This window comes from Epinephelus lanceolatus, chromosome 21 (assembly GCF_041903045.1).
Source record: "Epinephelus lanceolatus isolate andai-2023 chromosome 21, ASM4190304v1, whole genome shotgun sequence".
Classification (NCBI taxonomy): Eukaryota; Metazoa; Chordata; class Actinopteri; order Perciformes; family Serranidae; genus Epinephelus; species Epinephelus lanceolatus.
Window position 1 is genome coordinate 30,766,391 of NC_135754.1, and position 14,814 is coordinate 30,781,204.

The window sequence follows — 14,814 nt, forward strand, 5'->3', positions numbered from 1 at the left end:
GCTTTATGTCATAGCTTTGAAATGTAGTAGTCATAAAAATGCTTAAATGTAAGGGTGCACTTTGCCATCTAAATAATAAAACACCAGGGGAGAATCGAGACAATAAAAGTCAGGGACAAGAGGTTTTGGTAAAATATATACTTTTTTATTTATTTCTTCATACAAAGAAATATTTTGAATGTTCAGTATTTAATCATCTAGAAACTTCTGTTCCATTTTGTTTTTTGCATTGTGTAAAATTAATTCCTTTGATGTACATACCACAAAATACTTGATTTACATGTCTTTTTCATTTTTGTACATACAGATCTGCTAGTCTAAATACATATTATATGTGGGTAAGACAAACATTTTTTTAACATTTTTAGATCTCAAAACAGGTTGAATAAAACTCAACCATAACCGATGCAGCCACATGGGGTAAAACCCATGAGTGCAAGTTGTTGTTGTTTTCAGATATTTCCTCAGTTACATGAACTTGACCAGAATTCAAATGCAGTTTTCCATCAGTTACAGGGAAACATGTCGGACTTTCCTTCCAGAATGTGACAGCTTGCTAAGAGAGGTCATCATAAATGCTTTTTTAGAATCAAACATTGCACTAAGGGGAGAAGAGGAGATGAAGGCTTTCTCCACAAGTTCTCACGAGGAGAATCACGGCTCAGGCAGAGTGAAAGTAAAGATAGCACTACAAAAAAAACAACTACAGTGTAACAAGCCTCCATCTCCCCTGCTACCAAACATTGGTTTGAGGCTAAACCAGGCTGCTGGTTTCAACTGGAAAATAAGAGAAATAGTTGAATTGGGTCGCTCTCTGTCTTAATGACAGGAGCAGGCTAACTGTGTTGGATTGGATAGTTAAAGGGATAGTTCAGATTTTTTGAAGTGAGGCTGTATGGGGTAGTTATTCATAGATAGTGTATTATACACAGTAAATGTCAGTTGGAACGCCCCCAGTTTGGAGAAGCAGGCTGGAGTCCGACATGGTAGCTAAGCAATCTACTGCTATGGACTGGGGTCCGGCAACAAAACTTCTTTTAGCCACCTTAAAAAAGTTCCACCTTAAACAGATATCAGTTTTTTAGTATGCTATATTTAGAATATTTTCACTGTTTTACCTCAACAAACAGTGAGTTCCAACAGGAAAATGAAATTGTTTGAGTGCTCTCATCTAAGCCAGACTCCATTGAGAAAAAAAGTAATTTAACATTGCTGAACACAGGAGCTGCTGGTGTACCACTGCCTTAAACAGTGATTTTGTTTGTGTTATTGTGTGACTTCGGCTTTTAAAACGGTTAGTTTACATACACCAAAAACACACAGTAACACAAACTAACTAACTGATTCATGCAGCCAAAGACCAGCAGCTTCCATGCTCAGTGAGCTAAAATTACTGTTTTTCTCAATGGAGTCTGGTGGCTTAGGCGAGAACATAGATGGGGACGTTAATGGGTTTCCTGTCAGATGTAAAGCAGTGAAAATACTCTAAATATAAGGTGCACTTCAATGTTTTTATTAACATATAGTTGGCAGGACCATTTTTAGGAGGCTATTGTACATTTCATTGCTGACGCCCATCCACTGCAGTAGGCTGCTTAGCTTCCGTGTAAGACACCTGCCTGCTTCTCCAAACAGGGAACATACCGTTTGACATCTACTGTATGCAATACACCGACTACAAATAAGTGTCCCATACAACCCCACTTATAAAAATCCAAACTATCCTTTTAAAGAGGCACAACATTTCCTTAAATTCAAAAGGAAAGAGGGACAATCAAATATAACTTTTAACTAAAACTGAGTGACAATCTGACCTTTAAAATTGATTCCTTTGCTGTGAGGGTAGGTTGTGTACATTCAGTCTGGGCCCTGCTTAAACACACAAAGCCCTCCTCTGGATGCTAATAAATCCCTTCCCATTATCCCTGCATTTTCATAATGGCCACCACATTGAGCATGCATAGCATAGCGTAGCACAGCATAGCATGGCCGCCTCCTTGTGCCCTTATAATAGCGCGCCACCTGCTGCAAAGAGACGTGGGGCAGCACATCAAAGATTTTCTCCCTCTTGCATATCAAGAATTCAAGTAGAAAGACAAAAACAAAGAAGCAATGCAGGGGGAAAAAGCTGAGATCAAGCTGTGTGATATCAACCCAAAGGTTTTTTTTTTTTGGCAACAAGTAGAGAGTTGTGAGAGTTGTGAGGATGACGAGAGTGAATAAGGCATAAAGTATATAGGCCATGGACGATGGCACATGAGGTTTTCTGACGACACTAGAGAGGTTAGACACCCCCGCCTGAGGCAATTCGTGCTGTGCTGAGAGTGCTTCACAAAAACCTTTCCTCTTCCTTTGATCTCTTTAGTCTGGGATCTAAGACGGGGCCTGGTGGACTTCTGTTTGAAGAAGCGCTATTTCAGTGAGGCGAAGCCAAGTTGTTGTTTGTCTGTCATCTTTTCTATCTTAATGCTCGATTTCCGACAGATATGCCTCTGCTACCTCACGCAAAGATTTCTTTTTTTCCATCTCACTGTGATAACAAGGCTCACACTCCCCCCCAACCCTCAATGCTCCTCCCGCTCTGCTCCGCTCAACAAATCAAATGCCTCTCAAGGAAATTTGATTGAGACTTTGTGTGACCTTTGAACTGAGCGGACGGGGCAAGAGCCTGGCTCTCAGCCAACACAGCTTCTAATGGGTTGTTAGAGAGCGCAGGCTCGATTGATCTGCCCGTTACCTTTACTCGATTAGCATAATGTTAACATGGACCCTTATGTGGTCCAGGATGGGATTTAACGTTTGATGGATGGGTCATTCATTAGAGCAGGCAGCAGGAGCACTGAGAATGAAAGGGCAGCTGTATACTTTAAGCATGAGTGACACAATGAGGATCAGTTAGGTCTATTGATCTAACTGTTATTGAGTGGAAAGGAACATGAGATCTGCAGCTCAGGCCGATGCCAGTGCAGGAAAATTGGATTGTAGAAAACTTAACTTGGAGGTCTGCGTTGCAGTGAAGCAGACACTCAGAATGACAGGGTTTAAAGGTCCAGTGTGTCGGATTTAGGGGGTCATATTGGCAGAAATATAATATGTTTTCTTTTGGGTGTAATCACTCGAAAATGTGACTCGATGTATTTTCGTTACCTTAGAATGAACTGTTTATGCGGGTCCTCATCTACAGAAATCACGATGTTGCATCACCATGTTTCTACAGTCGTCCAGAAAGGACAACCACATGGACTTCTGATAGGGTCATTCGCATATTCGTGTCGACTACCATAGTTAGAAGTCCCTCCGGGAGGACAGTGTCAGTAAAACTGCTTTATTCAGTGTTTTTGCCAATTGAAATCATTGCATCTGTTTGTTTTGGAGAGGAAGAGACCTCTGCAGATAATTCAGCTCCCAGTAAAAACCACCTAAACATCTAGATCTTTAGTTATCAAAGAAAAAAGGTGAGCACAGATTAGCAGGTGCTAAGCTAGCAGCCCGTTCCGCAAAAAGCCAAACAGCATCAGAAAAACACATTTTTTAAATGGAGCTGCTTTAGGCAGTGTTTTTACCGGTTTAAATCACTGTGTTCGTTTGTGTTGGAGAGAAAGAGACCTCTGTGGACAGTTGGGCTCACGGTAAAACCCCCCTGAATGCCTGGATCAGACATGTTAGCACACATTAGCAGGTGCTGGGCTAGCATGCCAAAAAGCGTACAAAAAACACAGTTTTGTAACATGAAACTGATTCATTCAGTGTGTTAACTAGTTTAAATCCCTTGGTCCATTTGTTTTGGAGCGGAAGACACCTTTGTCAATAATATGACTCCTGGTTCAAACCTCCGAAACAATGAACACTGAAGGAATTCTAACCCAAGAAGTTTCAGCTGGTTGCAATCTGCAGTCCTCACCACTAGATGCCACTAAATCCCCCTAAACCTTACACACTGGACCTTTAAAATGAATGAAGGTAAAATCATGATGCATATATAAATGAGGATGCACATGGATAGGTGTTCTCCACTTCTCTGTGAGCACTCTGTACCCGTAATATGGTGCTTTTACATTTTCCACCCTAATTTCTACTTCGCTGATTATCTGCATTACGAAGCACCGATAAATCCGCTGAGTTTACAGGACCACGAGGGAGGAGCGAGAGAATTCAAAATTAAAAGGAGGAATGTTAAAAACAACATGTGGGCCAGATGTTATGTACAAATATGGTTAGGCAGCTTAGTGAATTAATTGCTTAGAAATAAAAATAAATTATTATAAAATAGATTTCTGTACATTTTACATATATATAGCAATATCTCCACATCTTGCCGTTGAATTACAGAGGAAAAAAAATAATAACTTCTCAACAAATTAACAAAAAAGTCTTTCATGATTTTCACATCAATCCCAACCAAAGTTATGTCCTGTCATCTGGTAGAACTTCATGTTGAAGGGCCTGTAGAAGTCCCGTAGCCTCTGCACCACCTCAGGGTCAATGTTCGGATGGGTCCGCCCTTTGGTTTTACCCAGGCAGTGGGGCTTGCTGCTGCCCTCTGCCTTCTTGAGGCACGGGAAACCCTTGGTCTGGTTGAAGTAAAAGTGTTTGTCCGTGATGATCCTCTTGAGTCCCAGGAAGTCCTGCACACGGCCCAGCTCTCCGGCCGGGTCGCTGATCAGACGCTCGCCGCTCACAAACAGGATCTGCTCCATGGGGAAGTACTGCAGCCAGTTGTCCAGGTGCTTGGCGTAGATGCCGATCTGGATGGCGCTCCACGAGGTGTCGATGAGTCCCGTAGTCCTGTTTTTGAAGGTGAGGCTCTCAAAAGAGGGAATGTCGGGCTTCTTGGACAGCGTCTGCGTGTAGTCCGAGATAGCCCTGGTGACGGGGTCCCTCACCACCACGATCAGCTTGGTGTCCCGGGACATGGCCGATATCCTGGCTGGAGCCTCCCGGGTCACAAAATAGCTGGGGGTTTTCTCCATGGTGATCTGGCCCTCCAGGGTTTTGGGCATCAGCTCCCTGCAGAAAAAACAGACACAAAGAGGAGGTTAGGCGAAGGGTAAGGTGGAGCAATGTCTTGCATAATGTAATCAAGTTGATGGAGTGTACTGTGTTCTGTAATCAATGACTCACTGAGCCTGTTTGGCCTTATTATAGGGTTTGAAAACCTATTAGTGCAGGCAGCTCTCCAACATCAGCATGCTCACTCACTCATAAGATATCTCACTTCTGACAGAAAACAGAGAACCCTTATTTACTGCATAATCAAACACTGGGAAACATTTACAGGAATTTCTAAACATGGTCGACCCTGAATTTAACCATATTAGGGGATTCTTTAACTATCTGGGTTTTTGTTTCCCTTTCAGAAAAATCAAAACACATTTCTTATTTTTTATTTTTGTCACACTGACTTGACACCAAAGAGAACATACAAAAATTAAACGGGAGATCAGTTGTTATTTTTATTATATTAAAAATGCCTTTTTATGTGGTGTTTGCTGTATTTCCTTTGTCCCTGGCCACATTTTGGACATTTAACCCTGCTTAATTTTGACTTTAATATTAATTCAACATTAACTTCAAATAGAAATTACACATAAATACCTATTCAAATAAAATGTATCATGTGTTCTAGATATATGAATATTTTATGACTTTTTAAAAATAAAAAGACCACCTTTCCACCACACTGTAAAAAAGTCAGGCAGCTCTCATGCCCTGTTAGTACGTTTTCCTACGAAAAGTTATGCACCAAAATTTCTCATATCCTATGTAATGATGAGCCAGTAACCCACGTATTTTGGAAGGCTGCAATCACGTGACCAATGCACTGATGGGAAAGCAGGTTGGGGTGCTGGATGGGTCATTTAACACAGGACTTTCCCCCCCGAGACTTTCAGGAGACTTCACAGTGATGTGGACTTTGAGTGATTTTAAGGTACATCCTCACCATGTTTCTTTCCCTAAACCTAACCTCCATAACTTAACGTTAATTATATAACTTTTCATTATGGATGTAACTTCAACCGTGGGGTTCTAATTTGTACAATATCATACAAACTGTTGTATGAGGATATGTTGAAAAAGTAAATTAGGGAGGGTTTTTTTGGAGTTTGTAATTTGGTGAGCCCATGTCTAGAGGACAGTTAGCTCCATTGAAAGAACTGAAATAATAAAAAAATCAAGGTCAGTTTTTGTTAAATTAGAATATGTTTCTTGACTGTCATTTCCAAACAGTTCATATTTCCTTTGAATGTACAAATAGCAAGAAAAACAACATTTTCATTGACCTGACCTTGATGTTGATATTTGGTTGAATTTAGGTTGTGACTTCAGGTGACCAGAATTCAATGCCAGGACAACATTCAATGCCAACATCAATTTGAAACAGAATACTGACGACAGATGACATTCATACTGTGTTGTCAGCCTGATTTTCATTCCAACCAAAATTTAACATCTGTCCATCACAAGAGTCCAACATCTTTCTGATGTCATAAATACGTCCAGTGCAACCTGGGTTATACTTTGTATTTTGTGTAATGCAAACACTTAAACAGACATTAGCAAGCTATGTGACGATATCTCATTTTATACATGTTCTAGATTTTATTTAAGGTTCCAGACCAAAATGCACCGTAGTTGTCCTTTGCAGCTAACCTGCTCTGTTATGCCTTAATAATTTTCACTGTGATTTTGCCTAACAATGCATTTTTTATATAGAGATACTAGATCACAACATGTGTGAATTCTATTATCTGATGCATCTTCCTTGAGCTAGTCTTCCCTCAAACATCACTGCTGGATGTAAATGTCCCAAAGTGGTCAGACTTAATCAAAATTAACCCTCCCCTCTTTATACTGTTGGAGCAGAAAAAAAATCCCACTCAATTTGCCTTGCTGACTCAGGCGTAGCTGTGCCACGGTGCCCCGCCCCCCATCTGACCCACAAAAAAATCAGACGCACTACAGTACTGAAAGATGATGAGGCTTGTTTCAGAAATGCAATCTGTTTTTTGACAAGAGTGGGTTTGGTTTTTGGGTGAGGGCTGGCTGATGGGCTTTAAACAGATACGTTACATGCAGACGTATAATCAAGAGGTACTTGAGACCAACTGGTTTTGAAGGAAAAGTGAAAGCGCTCTGCTCTCCCAGCATTAGGTTTCACAAATGGTGGCCGACCGCAGAGGCTCGATTATGGTGGAGGCGATAAGAGCGGTTTGACTGACACTGGGACGCGGATCACCTTTCCCTCTTTGGCCCCCACGCACCAGGAAGAAAACTATGTGTGATTGAATGGTGTTTCTGGTGCTGGCTGGATGGGAGGGGTTCAAACTATGTGCTGGAAACTGCAACAGCTAGAACTGTTCCTTCTGCTTTGTCACAGTGAAATCAAAAAGACAGTCACAGGAGTAAAAACTCTAAGGGACACACAGAGACCTAAAAACAGCAAATAAGCAGTTTAGAGCGGTCAATGGAGGAAAAAAACAAAGGAAGGACGAGATAACCGAGGGCGCTTATCTCGCAGATAAGACTCCTGTTAGCCTGTTGTACCCTTTTGTTGTTAAGGCTAGGGCACTTACACACCATTGTGTAGACAGTACTATTGTAGTCGATCCCATTCAAATTCTGTGTAATCCTACACAAAGTATTTCCACACTGAGGACGGTAAAAGACGATGTTGGACACATTCTGTACACACAGAAGTCTGTAACACTCGATTCTTCCCCAGAGCTTCAGCTGCTCCTCAGAAATATACTCTAAAAGCTGGAATCTAGTTCACGTCCATCCAGCTCATGGCTAATTCATGAAACATCGGCTCTCCATCAATGCACATATTTGTGTGCAAGGAAGAGGGAACGGCGAGGAGAGGGAGGAAATACCCAGAGTAGCGTCAGGTAACCAATAAAATGCCTCGTGGAAATGGTGTTGGCAGATTTGTGTAATCCTAATGCAGTGCCAGTGATCTAATTATGATAATATGTTCTTGATTGCTGACACATCAGAGGGGTGAATGGAGGAGACGGGGGGGAAATAAAACTGTTTCAAAAAGCTCATTTGGGGCCAGACTGGGATCATAAACAAACAAGCTGGGAAACTAAGGCCAGCGCAGGTCTTTTAGTTTAATTACTACAAACAAAAACTGCTTTAAAATCCTCTGAAATAGTTAAGGCATAAAAAGTGTCGTATGTGCATGTACATGATCGTATGTGATGAGAGGCAGAGCTCATGCTATTAGTATTAGAGTGACTGCAGCTTGTTACATGTGCATTTCATATGTATCATATGAATGTTTCTAAAGTGACGTAGTTTTGAATACATGAGCTGACTTTGTCATTGGGAGGTGGAGGAGATGGTGGATGGTGTGAAGCCAAGCCGAGATGACTGCCAAGCTGCAGAGTGCTGCAGACCACGGTTTGAGACAAAATATTGTCTGTCTCATTGTCTGTGGTAATTGTGCCACCAAAAGTGGGGTTTTTGGTTGGACATTGGCTGCATTTCCAGCTGTGATTACCAAAGGCGGTAATTTTTAAGCAAGACATCAACAGCATTTCCAGAGGTAACTGTGTCACCAAAGGCAAGTGTTTTTCAGCGAGAAATTGTCGACATTTCCACAGGCAATTGTGCCATCAAAAGCTGGTACTGTTAAGTGAGACATTGACTGCATTTCCAGCTGCGATTACCGAAAGTGGTCATTTTTAGACATCGCCAGCATTTCCAGCTGTGAGTGTGCCACCAAAGGCAAATGTATTTTAGGGAAACATGGGCAGCATTTCCAGAGGCAATTGCACCACCAAAAGCTGTTTTTGTTCAGTGAGACACCGATGGCATTTCTGGCTGCGATTACCGAAAGCAGTCATTTTTTAGCGAGACATTGGCAGCATTTCCAGCTGCAATTGTGCTACCAAAGGCAAGTGATTTTCAATGAGAAATTGGTGACATTTCCAGAGGCTATTGTGCCACCAAAAGCAGGTATTGTTTAGTGAGACATTGATCGCATTTCTGGCTGTGATTACCAAAAGCGGCCAGTTTTTAGCAAAGACATTGGTGACATTTCCAGAGGCAACTGTGCCACCAAAAGCGAGTGTTTTTTAGCGAAACATCAGTGACACTTCCAGCCGTGATTGTGCCAAATGTTTATTTAGCGAAACATTGGCAGCATTTCCAGTGGCAATTGTGCCACCAAAAACAGGTGTTTTGGCATTTCCAGTCGCGATTGCACCACCAAAGGTGTGTTTTATTTAGTGAAACATGGGCGGCATTTCCAGAGGCAGGTGTGCCCCCAAACACTGGTATTGTTTAGCGACACATTGATGGCACTTCTAGCTGCGATTACCAAAAGTGGTCCTTTTTCAGAAAAACATTGGCAGCATTTTCAGACTGTGCCTATTTGGTCAAAATATGATGTTTTCCTAACCATAAGCGGGTTTTTTAATGCTTAAACATAACCACACATTAACCACAGCATTATTGTAATGTAAGGAAACACAACATTTCTACATATCTGCTAAATAATAACCTATACATGTTACATATCCCTGGTTTGCAAAAGCATGCAATACCAACATTTATTCTGGCGACTAGCTTGCCAGGCCTTTAATCTGGCCTGGCTACTGGGAATTCTCCCGGTGCTCTCGATGGCCAGCACAGGCCCGAGCTCATTAATAGCCTATTGAAATCAAAACAGACACAGCATGTGGTTTTATGCAAAAGCATGACAGATCTTTCCGCCAGCAAACCATTCCCGGAGATAAATGCAAACAACACGCTATGAGCACACACATTAATTCTCCGTCACAACTTTAAACTGCACCCTCTTGAGCGTCTTCAAGGAATACAAACCAAACATGCTCGACTTAAACTGCATGCTATTCCTTATTCTCTCGATGCACAATGGTGATACTGCCTGCAAGCTTTTTGTCATTCCTTGTGCTAACATACAAAAAGAGTCCAGAGCTGACACACAGGAGGCAAATGGCTTCCCATCTAATCCGATTTCAACATCACAATGCGGCACGGAGATAGGGAGGAGGCCTGAGTTACAATGTGCATAGTGATAGATTATGCTGATCCAAGCTCGGGGATTTTTTTTTTTTAAATCAAGTGTTGGGGGTTGGAGGAGCATAAAACAAGGAGATGGTTGGACAGCGAGGGAGAAAGAAAGTGGCGAGGAAACCCCTAAAAAGCGCCAAATCCGCAAGAAGAGACCCCCTAATAAAAAATCTCCACCTCTGACTTTGCCTGCTCTCTCTGCCAAAGAGGTAAAAAAAGAAAGAAAAGAGAAGAGAGGAGGGGAATTTTAGTGGGACAAGTAGCTCTTGGAGAAACAATGCCTATTATGTTCCTTTTTGATTTATGAGGTGCTGCTTTTAAAGATTCCGTCAGCAAACAGGCAATTCTGTGACACCGGGCTCCTCTTTTTTCCTGCTTTTCTTTGAAAGTGAGCCATTGTCCCTGAGTGGAGGGGTGAGCAGGGCAGTGGTCAGGGCAGCGGGGCGGGGATGGGGGCAGGGTGGAGAGGGAGAAGGAGGGAGGGAAGGGGTGCTTATCGAGGGCTGAGTGGAGCACTTCTCCGTCCTTCTCAGCCTCGAGTGAGAGAAGCCTTTTGGAGGGCTCTTAAGTGGAACGTGTGCCAAAATTGCCCTGCAAACATCACCCTGTCCCCCTTAGATACCAAGGACTCCACACACTGTCCAATAAGGGAATTAGCAATCATAAAAAATGTAACTTAACCTCAAATATGATGATGAAACTTCTCCCCTGCCTGTACTTCCACATGATTTATATCTGTAGACTTTTTTCTCCTCCTTGCTTCTCTGCACCTTTGTCCATTGAGAGTATTTCCAAGTTGAAAGACATGCCAAAAACAGCGATAAGACACAAAGCAGAAGCCCTTGTCATATGACAGCATCAAACAGGGGCCGGCGGAGTGGCCCTTTGGCCTGTGTTTTAAAGAGCCCTCATCCCGGTGGAGATAAACGGCAGGCAGGAAAAAAGGGTTATTTCTGTCTGATGCTTCTGCCTCCCTCCTGTCATGTTTGATTTGATGATAACGGGCTGCCACTGAGCCGTCTGTGTCACAGCATCTCTGACAAAATGACTACTTTGCTCATAGACAAAAGGGAGAGGAGCTATTTGGCGTGCGTCTGTCGATTTCATGTTCGATACAAAGGGTTTTCAATTGTCTCACATGTCTGGATATTGAAAGCATTTGAATCTCAAATTAGGGTTTTGTTTATTTGAATACAGACAAATCGGAGGGCACTTTGTATCCACCAGCGAGGGGAGGGTGTGGCTTTACTCTTATGGGCATTTAAAGCTAAAGAAGTCTGGTTTCTATGGCTTGAAGACCCTGGAGCGAGAGTTATCTCCTCATGGGAGGTCACACCACCCACAACAACAGTGTGCACTCAACAGTGCTCTAAGGAGAGGCTGAGTTAACCCATCTGATTTAACCACAATAAGAAAATCTAACAAATCAGCTACTTTCAGGACATCATGCAGACATTCACTGTAGAAAATTCACACCAAGGTGCCAAAATCCTGAGTTTTCCTTACATAAAAAAATACTCTGTCATTCCATCTATCGATCCCTGAGGTCCCCCTGACCCCTTGACAATCAGGCCTTGAGGTCTGATAGCTAAGGAGACACGCAGCCATTCATTACAACACATTGCCATCCCGACTCGTCAAATACTGCTGCTTTGTCATGTCAAAATATGACATGCTCGGCACCTCCTACATCTGTTTTTGGATGTTCATGGACGTCTTTTAAAATGCACTTTTGTTTTCACAGGAAATGTACAGTTTCTATGTGTAGAATTACACATAGACACATTGCCCGCTGCCTCGAAAGCTGATATGCCCAGTGCATATCATACCACCACGAAAGGTGCCTCTGAGTTGGTCTCTGATGTGCGGATCACTGTCAAAGTGGCGGCATTTGATGACTTGGGAGTGAGAACGATTGTTATCAACAATTCACAGCTAGGTAAAATCCACCACCCCCACAACGACTTCCTCTACACACTGCTCTAAATAGAAGCTGAATTCACCCAAACAAGAAAATCTAACAAGCTAGCTACCTTCATGCAGACATTCGTCACTCTGTTCTCTTTACAATTGATCCCAGGGGTTTCCCCGACATCTTGACAATCAGGCTTTGAGGTCCGATAGCTAAGTAGACGCACAGTATGTTATTATCAACAATTCACATCTAGGTGTTGAAATCTTGAATTTTCTATACATCAAAACATTTAAAAGTAGTCTTTCATTAAGTGTCTGATCATTATCCAAGCACCAATTACGTTGTCACCACCACGTCATCACAAATGCTGTTTACTAATATCTAAATGCAATTTCTAGTAAAAAGAACAACTACTTTCGGGAAATTACGCTGAACTTCATTATCAACAATTCACGCCTACGTGCTAAAGGAAATTTTTCTGTATTTAAACTCTCCACAGTCTCCACCCTTCACCCTTCTCTCTTCCATTGATCCCAGAGGTTCCCCCGACCCTTTGACAATCAGGCCATGAGGTCCGATAGCAAAGTGACACTTCACAAGGGGGAAGACGGAGAGGGAGGAAATGAGGGAAGAAGTACTGAAAGGCTGCCTTTCTTTTCCGAGGGCCTCTCACCCAAGCCCTTCACATGAACCAGTGCGGTGGACATACAAGCATTTTCAGGAAGTACAAAGAAACATCTTTATTCCGTGTTGGACGATAAGGATCTTGAGCACCGCTTCTTCATCCACAGCGTTATAAATCTGATCTTTTCAACCCAAGCGTTTGAGTGTAATATGTTCAAACAAAATGCATGTAGTTCATGAAATCTCATGATGTAAAAATCTCTCCTGGTGGTAGAAACACTGTGGAAAGGATGACAGATGATACATGCAGATATGGAGGGCTCGTTGCATGAATTCATGGATGAGTTACTGGTAAATAAAAGCAGAGTTCATTACCAGCATTCCCTTTTAAAGTTCTCAGCTCACAGTGGGAGAAGCTTACAGTTTATGCTATGAAATGGAACTGAAGTGAGCAACATGTTTATGTAACACACATGCATACACACACACACACACTACTACAGAGGGAGGCAGGCATGCACGCCTCTGCTGGCTCACTGAATATTTTCAAAGTAGCATTTAAGCACATACAGAAGCCAGACATTTTGAAATACACTCCACTGTGCCTGGAGTCTGACATTATATTTAACCACAGAGCATGGCTTTGGCTGTAAATTAAACGAATAGGGAAGATGGTTTATGGCGCAGTCGGCCCGGGACACTCCGACGCGGAGAGGGAGAAGAGCTCCGGCCGCAGCTACGAAGGCTTCATCTGCTCTCTCTTTCAAGCACTTGGAGTGGAGTCCAGGTGTTAGTATGTGGCCACTTGGAGCTCTCTGACAGTTCATTTCCTGGCTGAGAAGAGCCAGAGATCTCTGCTTAAAAGTGAGACCATGCAGGAGTGCATGCTGACGGGAGTCTGTGTGTATCTTTGTCTGATACGTCTCTGTGGATTTGTGTTTGGGCACCGAAACGTATGCATACCGTTGCACTTGCTGTTTCCATATCTATCTCTGACACCCGCTTGTAACTTCATACCCGCATGATGAAGCTTAAGTGATGCTGCAGCTTCATCAGCCCTATCAGAGTCAACTGTCAGAGTGCCTCCTGAGCCTGAGGTCTCAAATTAACAGGCTTCATTGAGTAATGGTGTCACTGGAAACTCAGGAAGGTGGCTGAGTGGAAGCCCCTCTGAATCATCTGTCTGCTAAAGGGATTAATAATGCAGGCTGGCCTAATATCACACACTCAGGTCTGGATGGTGGAGCCCTGGATGGGATGGTGCAGTTATAAGGAGGAGAGTCTGAAGACTGGATTCCTCCACTAGATTACTGGGAATGCTGCTGGGGCCAGTGTCAAGCAGTGTTAGGTGCTAACGCTAGTATGTCTGTCCTTGGATTGACTAGTCCTTTTGGTGCAACTATTAGGCTATATTTTAGGATACAGTCAGAGGTACATGAGCACAGAGTAACTTAATTTCACAATGAATTTGGTTTAGATCTGTGAGTGGGGATCAATGTAGCCACTTCTCTGACACTTATATTGGATTTCTGTTGCTAAATAATGTCTACACCCCTAGTCATCCATGTCTTCTAGAAATTCTGTTTGTATAAAACTTATTTGAAACAGCAAATACCTTTTTTTGCTTGAAATGTAAAGCTGAGAGAATTAATGTTTATATTAATGTTGCAAAAATGTAATACTAAATATATCAGTGAAATCATAAGTGCTATATCGTATGCAACTGGACTTGCTTGAGTTTCTTGAAGACGTTTCGACTCTCGTCCCGACAGAATATTGCAAATTTTTTTTTTTTTCTGTCATTTAATTCTCTATATAAGCCTGGAGACAACTGATGCCAAAATATATCTTGGAAAAGTGCCATTAGAAGTTACAAACTCAAGCAAGTTCAGTTGCCTCTGATATAGCACTTATGATTACCATGACCTGGATGACTGCGAATCGTCACCGACATATCAGTGAAATGTTCACTGACAACATATTTCATTTGTTTAAATAGGCAACTTTTTTATTTTTACTTTTTATTAACCCTTATGCTTGACTAAGGGTTACCGGTACCCAATGGTACCTTTTTCTGTACTTTAATTTCTGCTGCAAAAGCTGCAGAGGTGACTTAAAAAGGAATTCTGCTCCTCTGCTCTTTTCTAATAGCACATAGAGTTAATCTTCTGCTCTGTCTCTGTCTGCTTGGTGTGTGTGTGTCTGCTCATCTAGCAGTGATTCTAGGCTAT

The 14,814-nt window shown here is 42.3% G+C and overlaps 1 protein-coding gene across 1 annotated transcript in view; it reads right to left on the reverse strand.

Annotated features, from left to right (window-relative positions):
- Positions 1-3,618: 3,618 nt before the first annotated feature.
- Positions 3,619-14,814, reverse strand: part of hs3st3b1b (heparan sulfate (glucosamine) 3-O-sulfotransferase 3B1b) — a 28,862-nt gene continuing 17,666 nt past the window's right edge. The window contains exon 2 of the mRNA XM_033611680.2: positions 3,619-5,007. Within this exon, the coding sequence (XP_033467571.2) occupies positions 4,389-5,007 (619 nt within the window). The 3' untranslated portion in view covers positions 3,619-4,388. The remainder of the gene's footprint in view (positions 5,008-14,814) is intronic.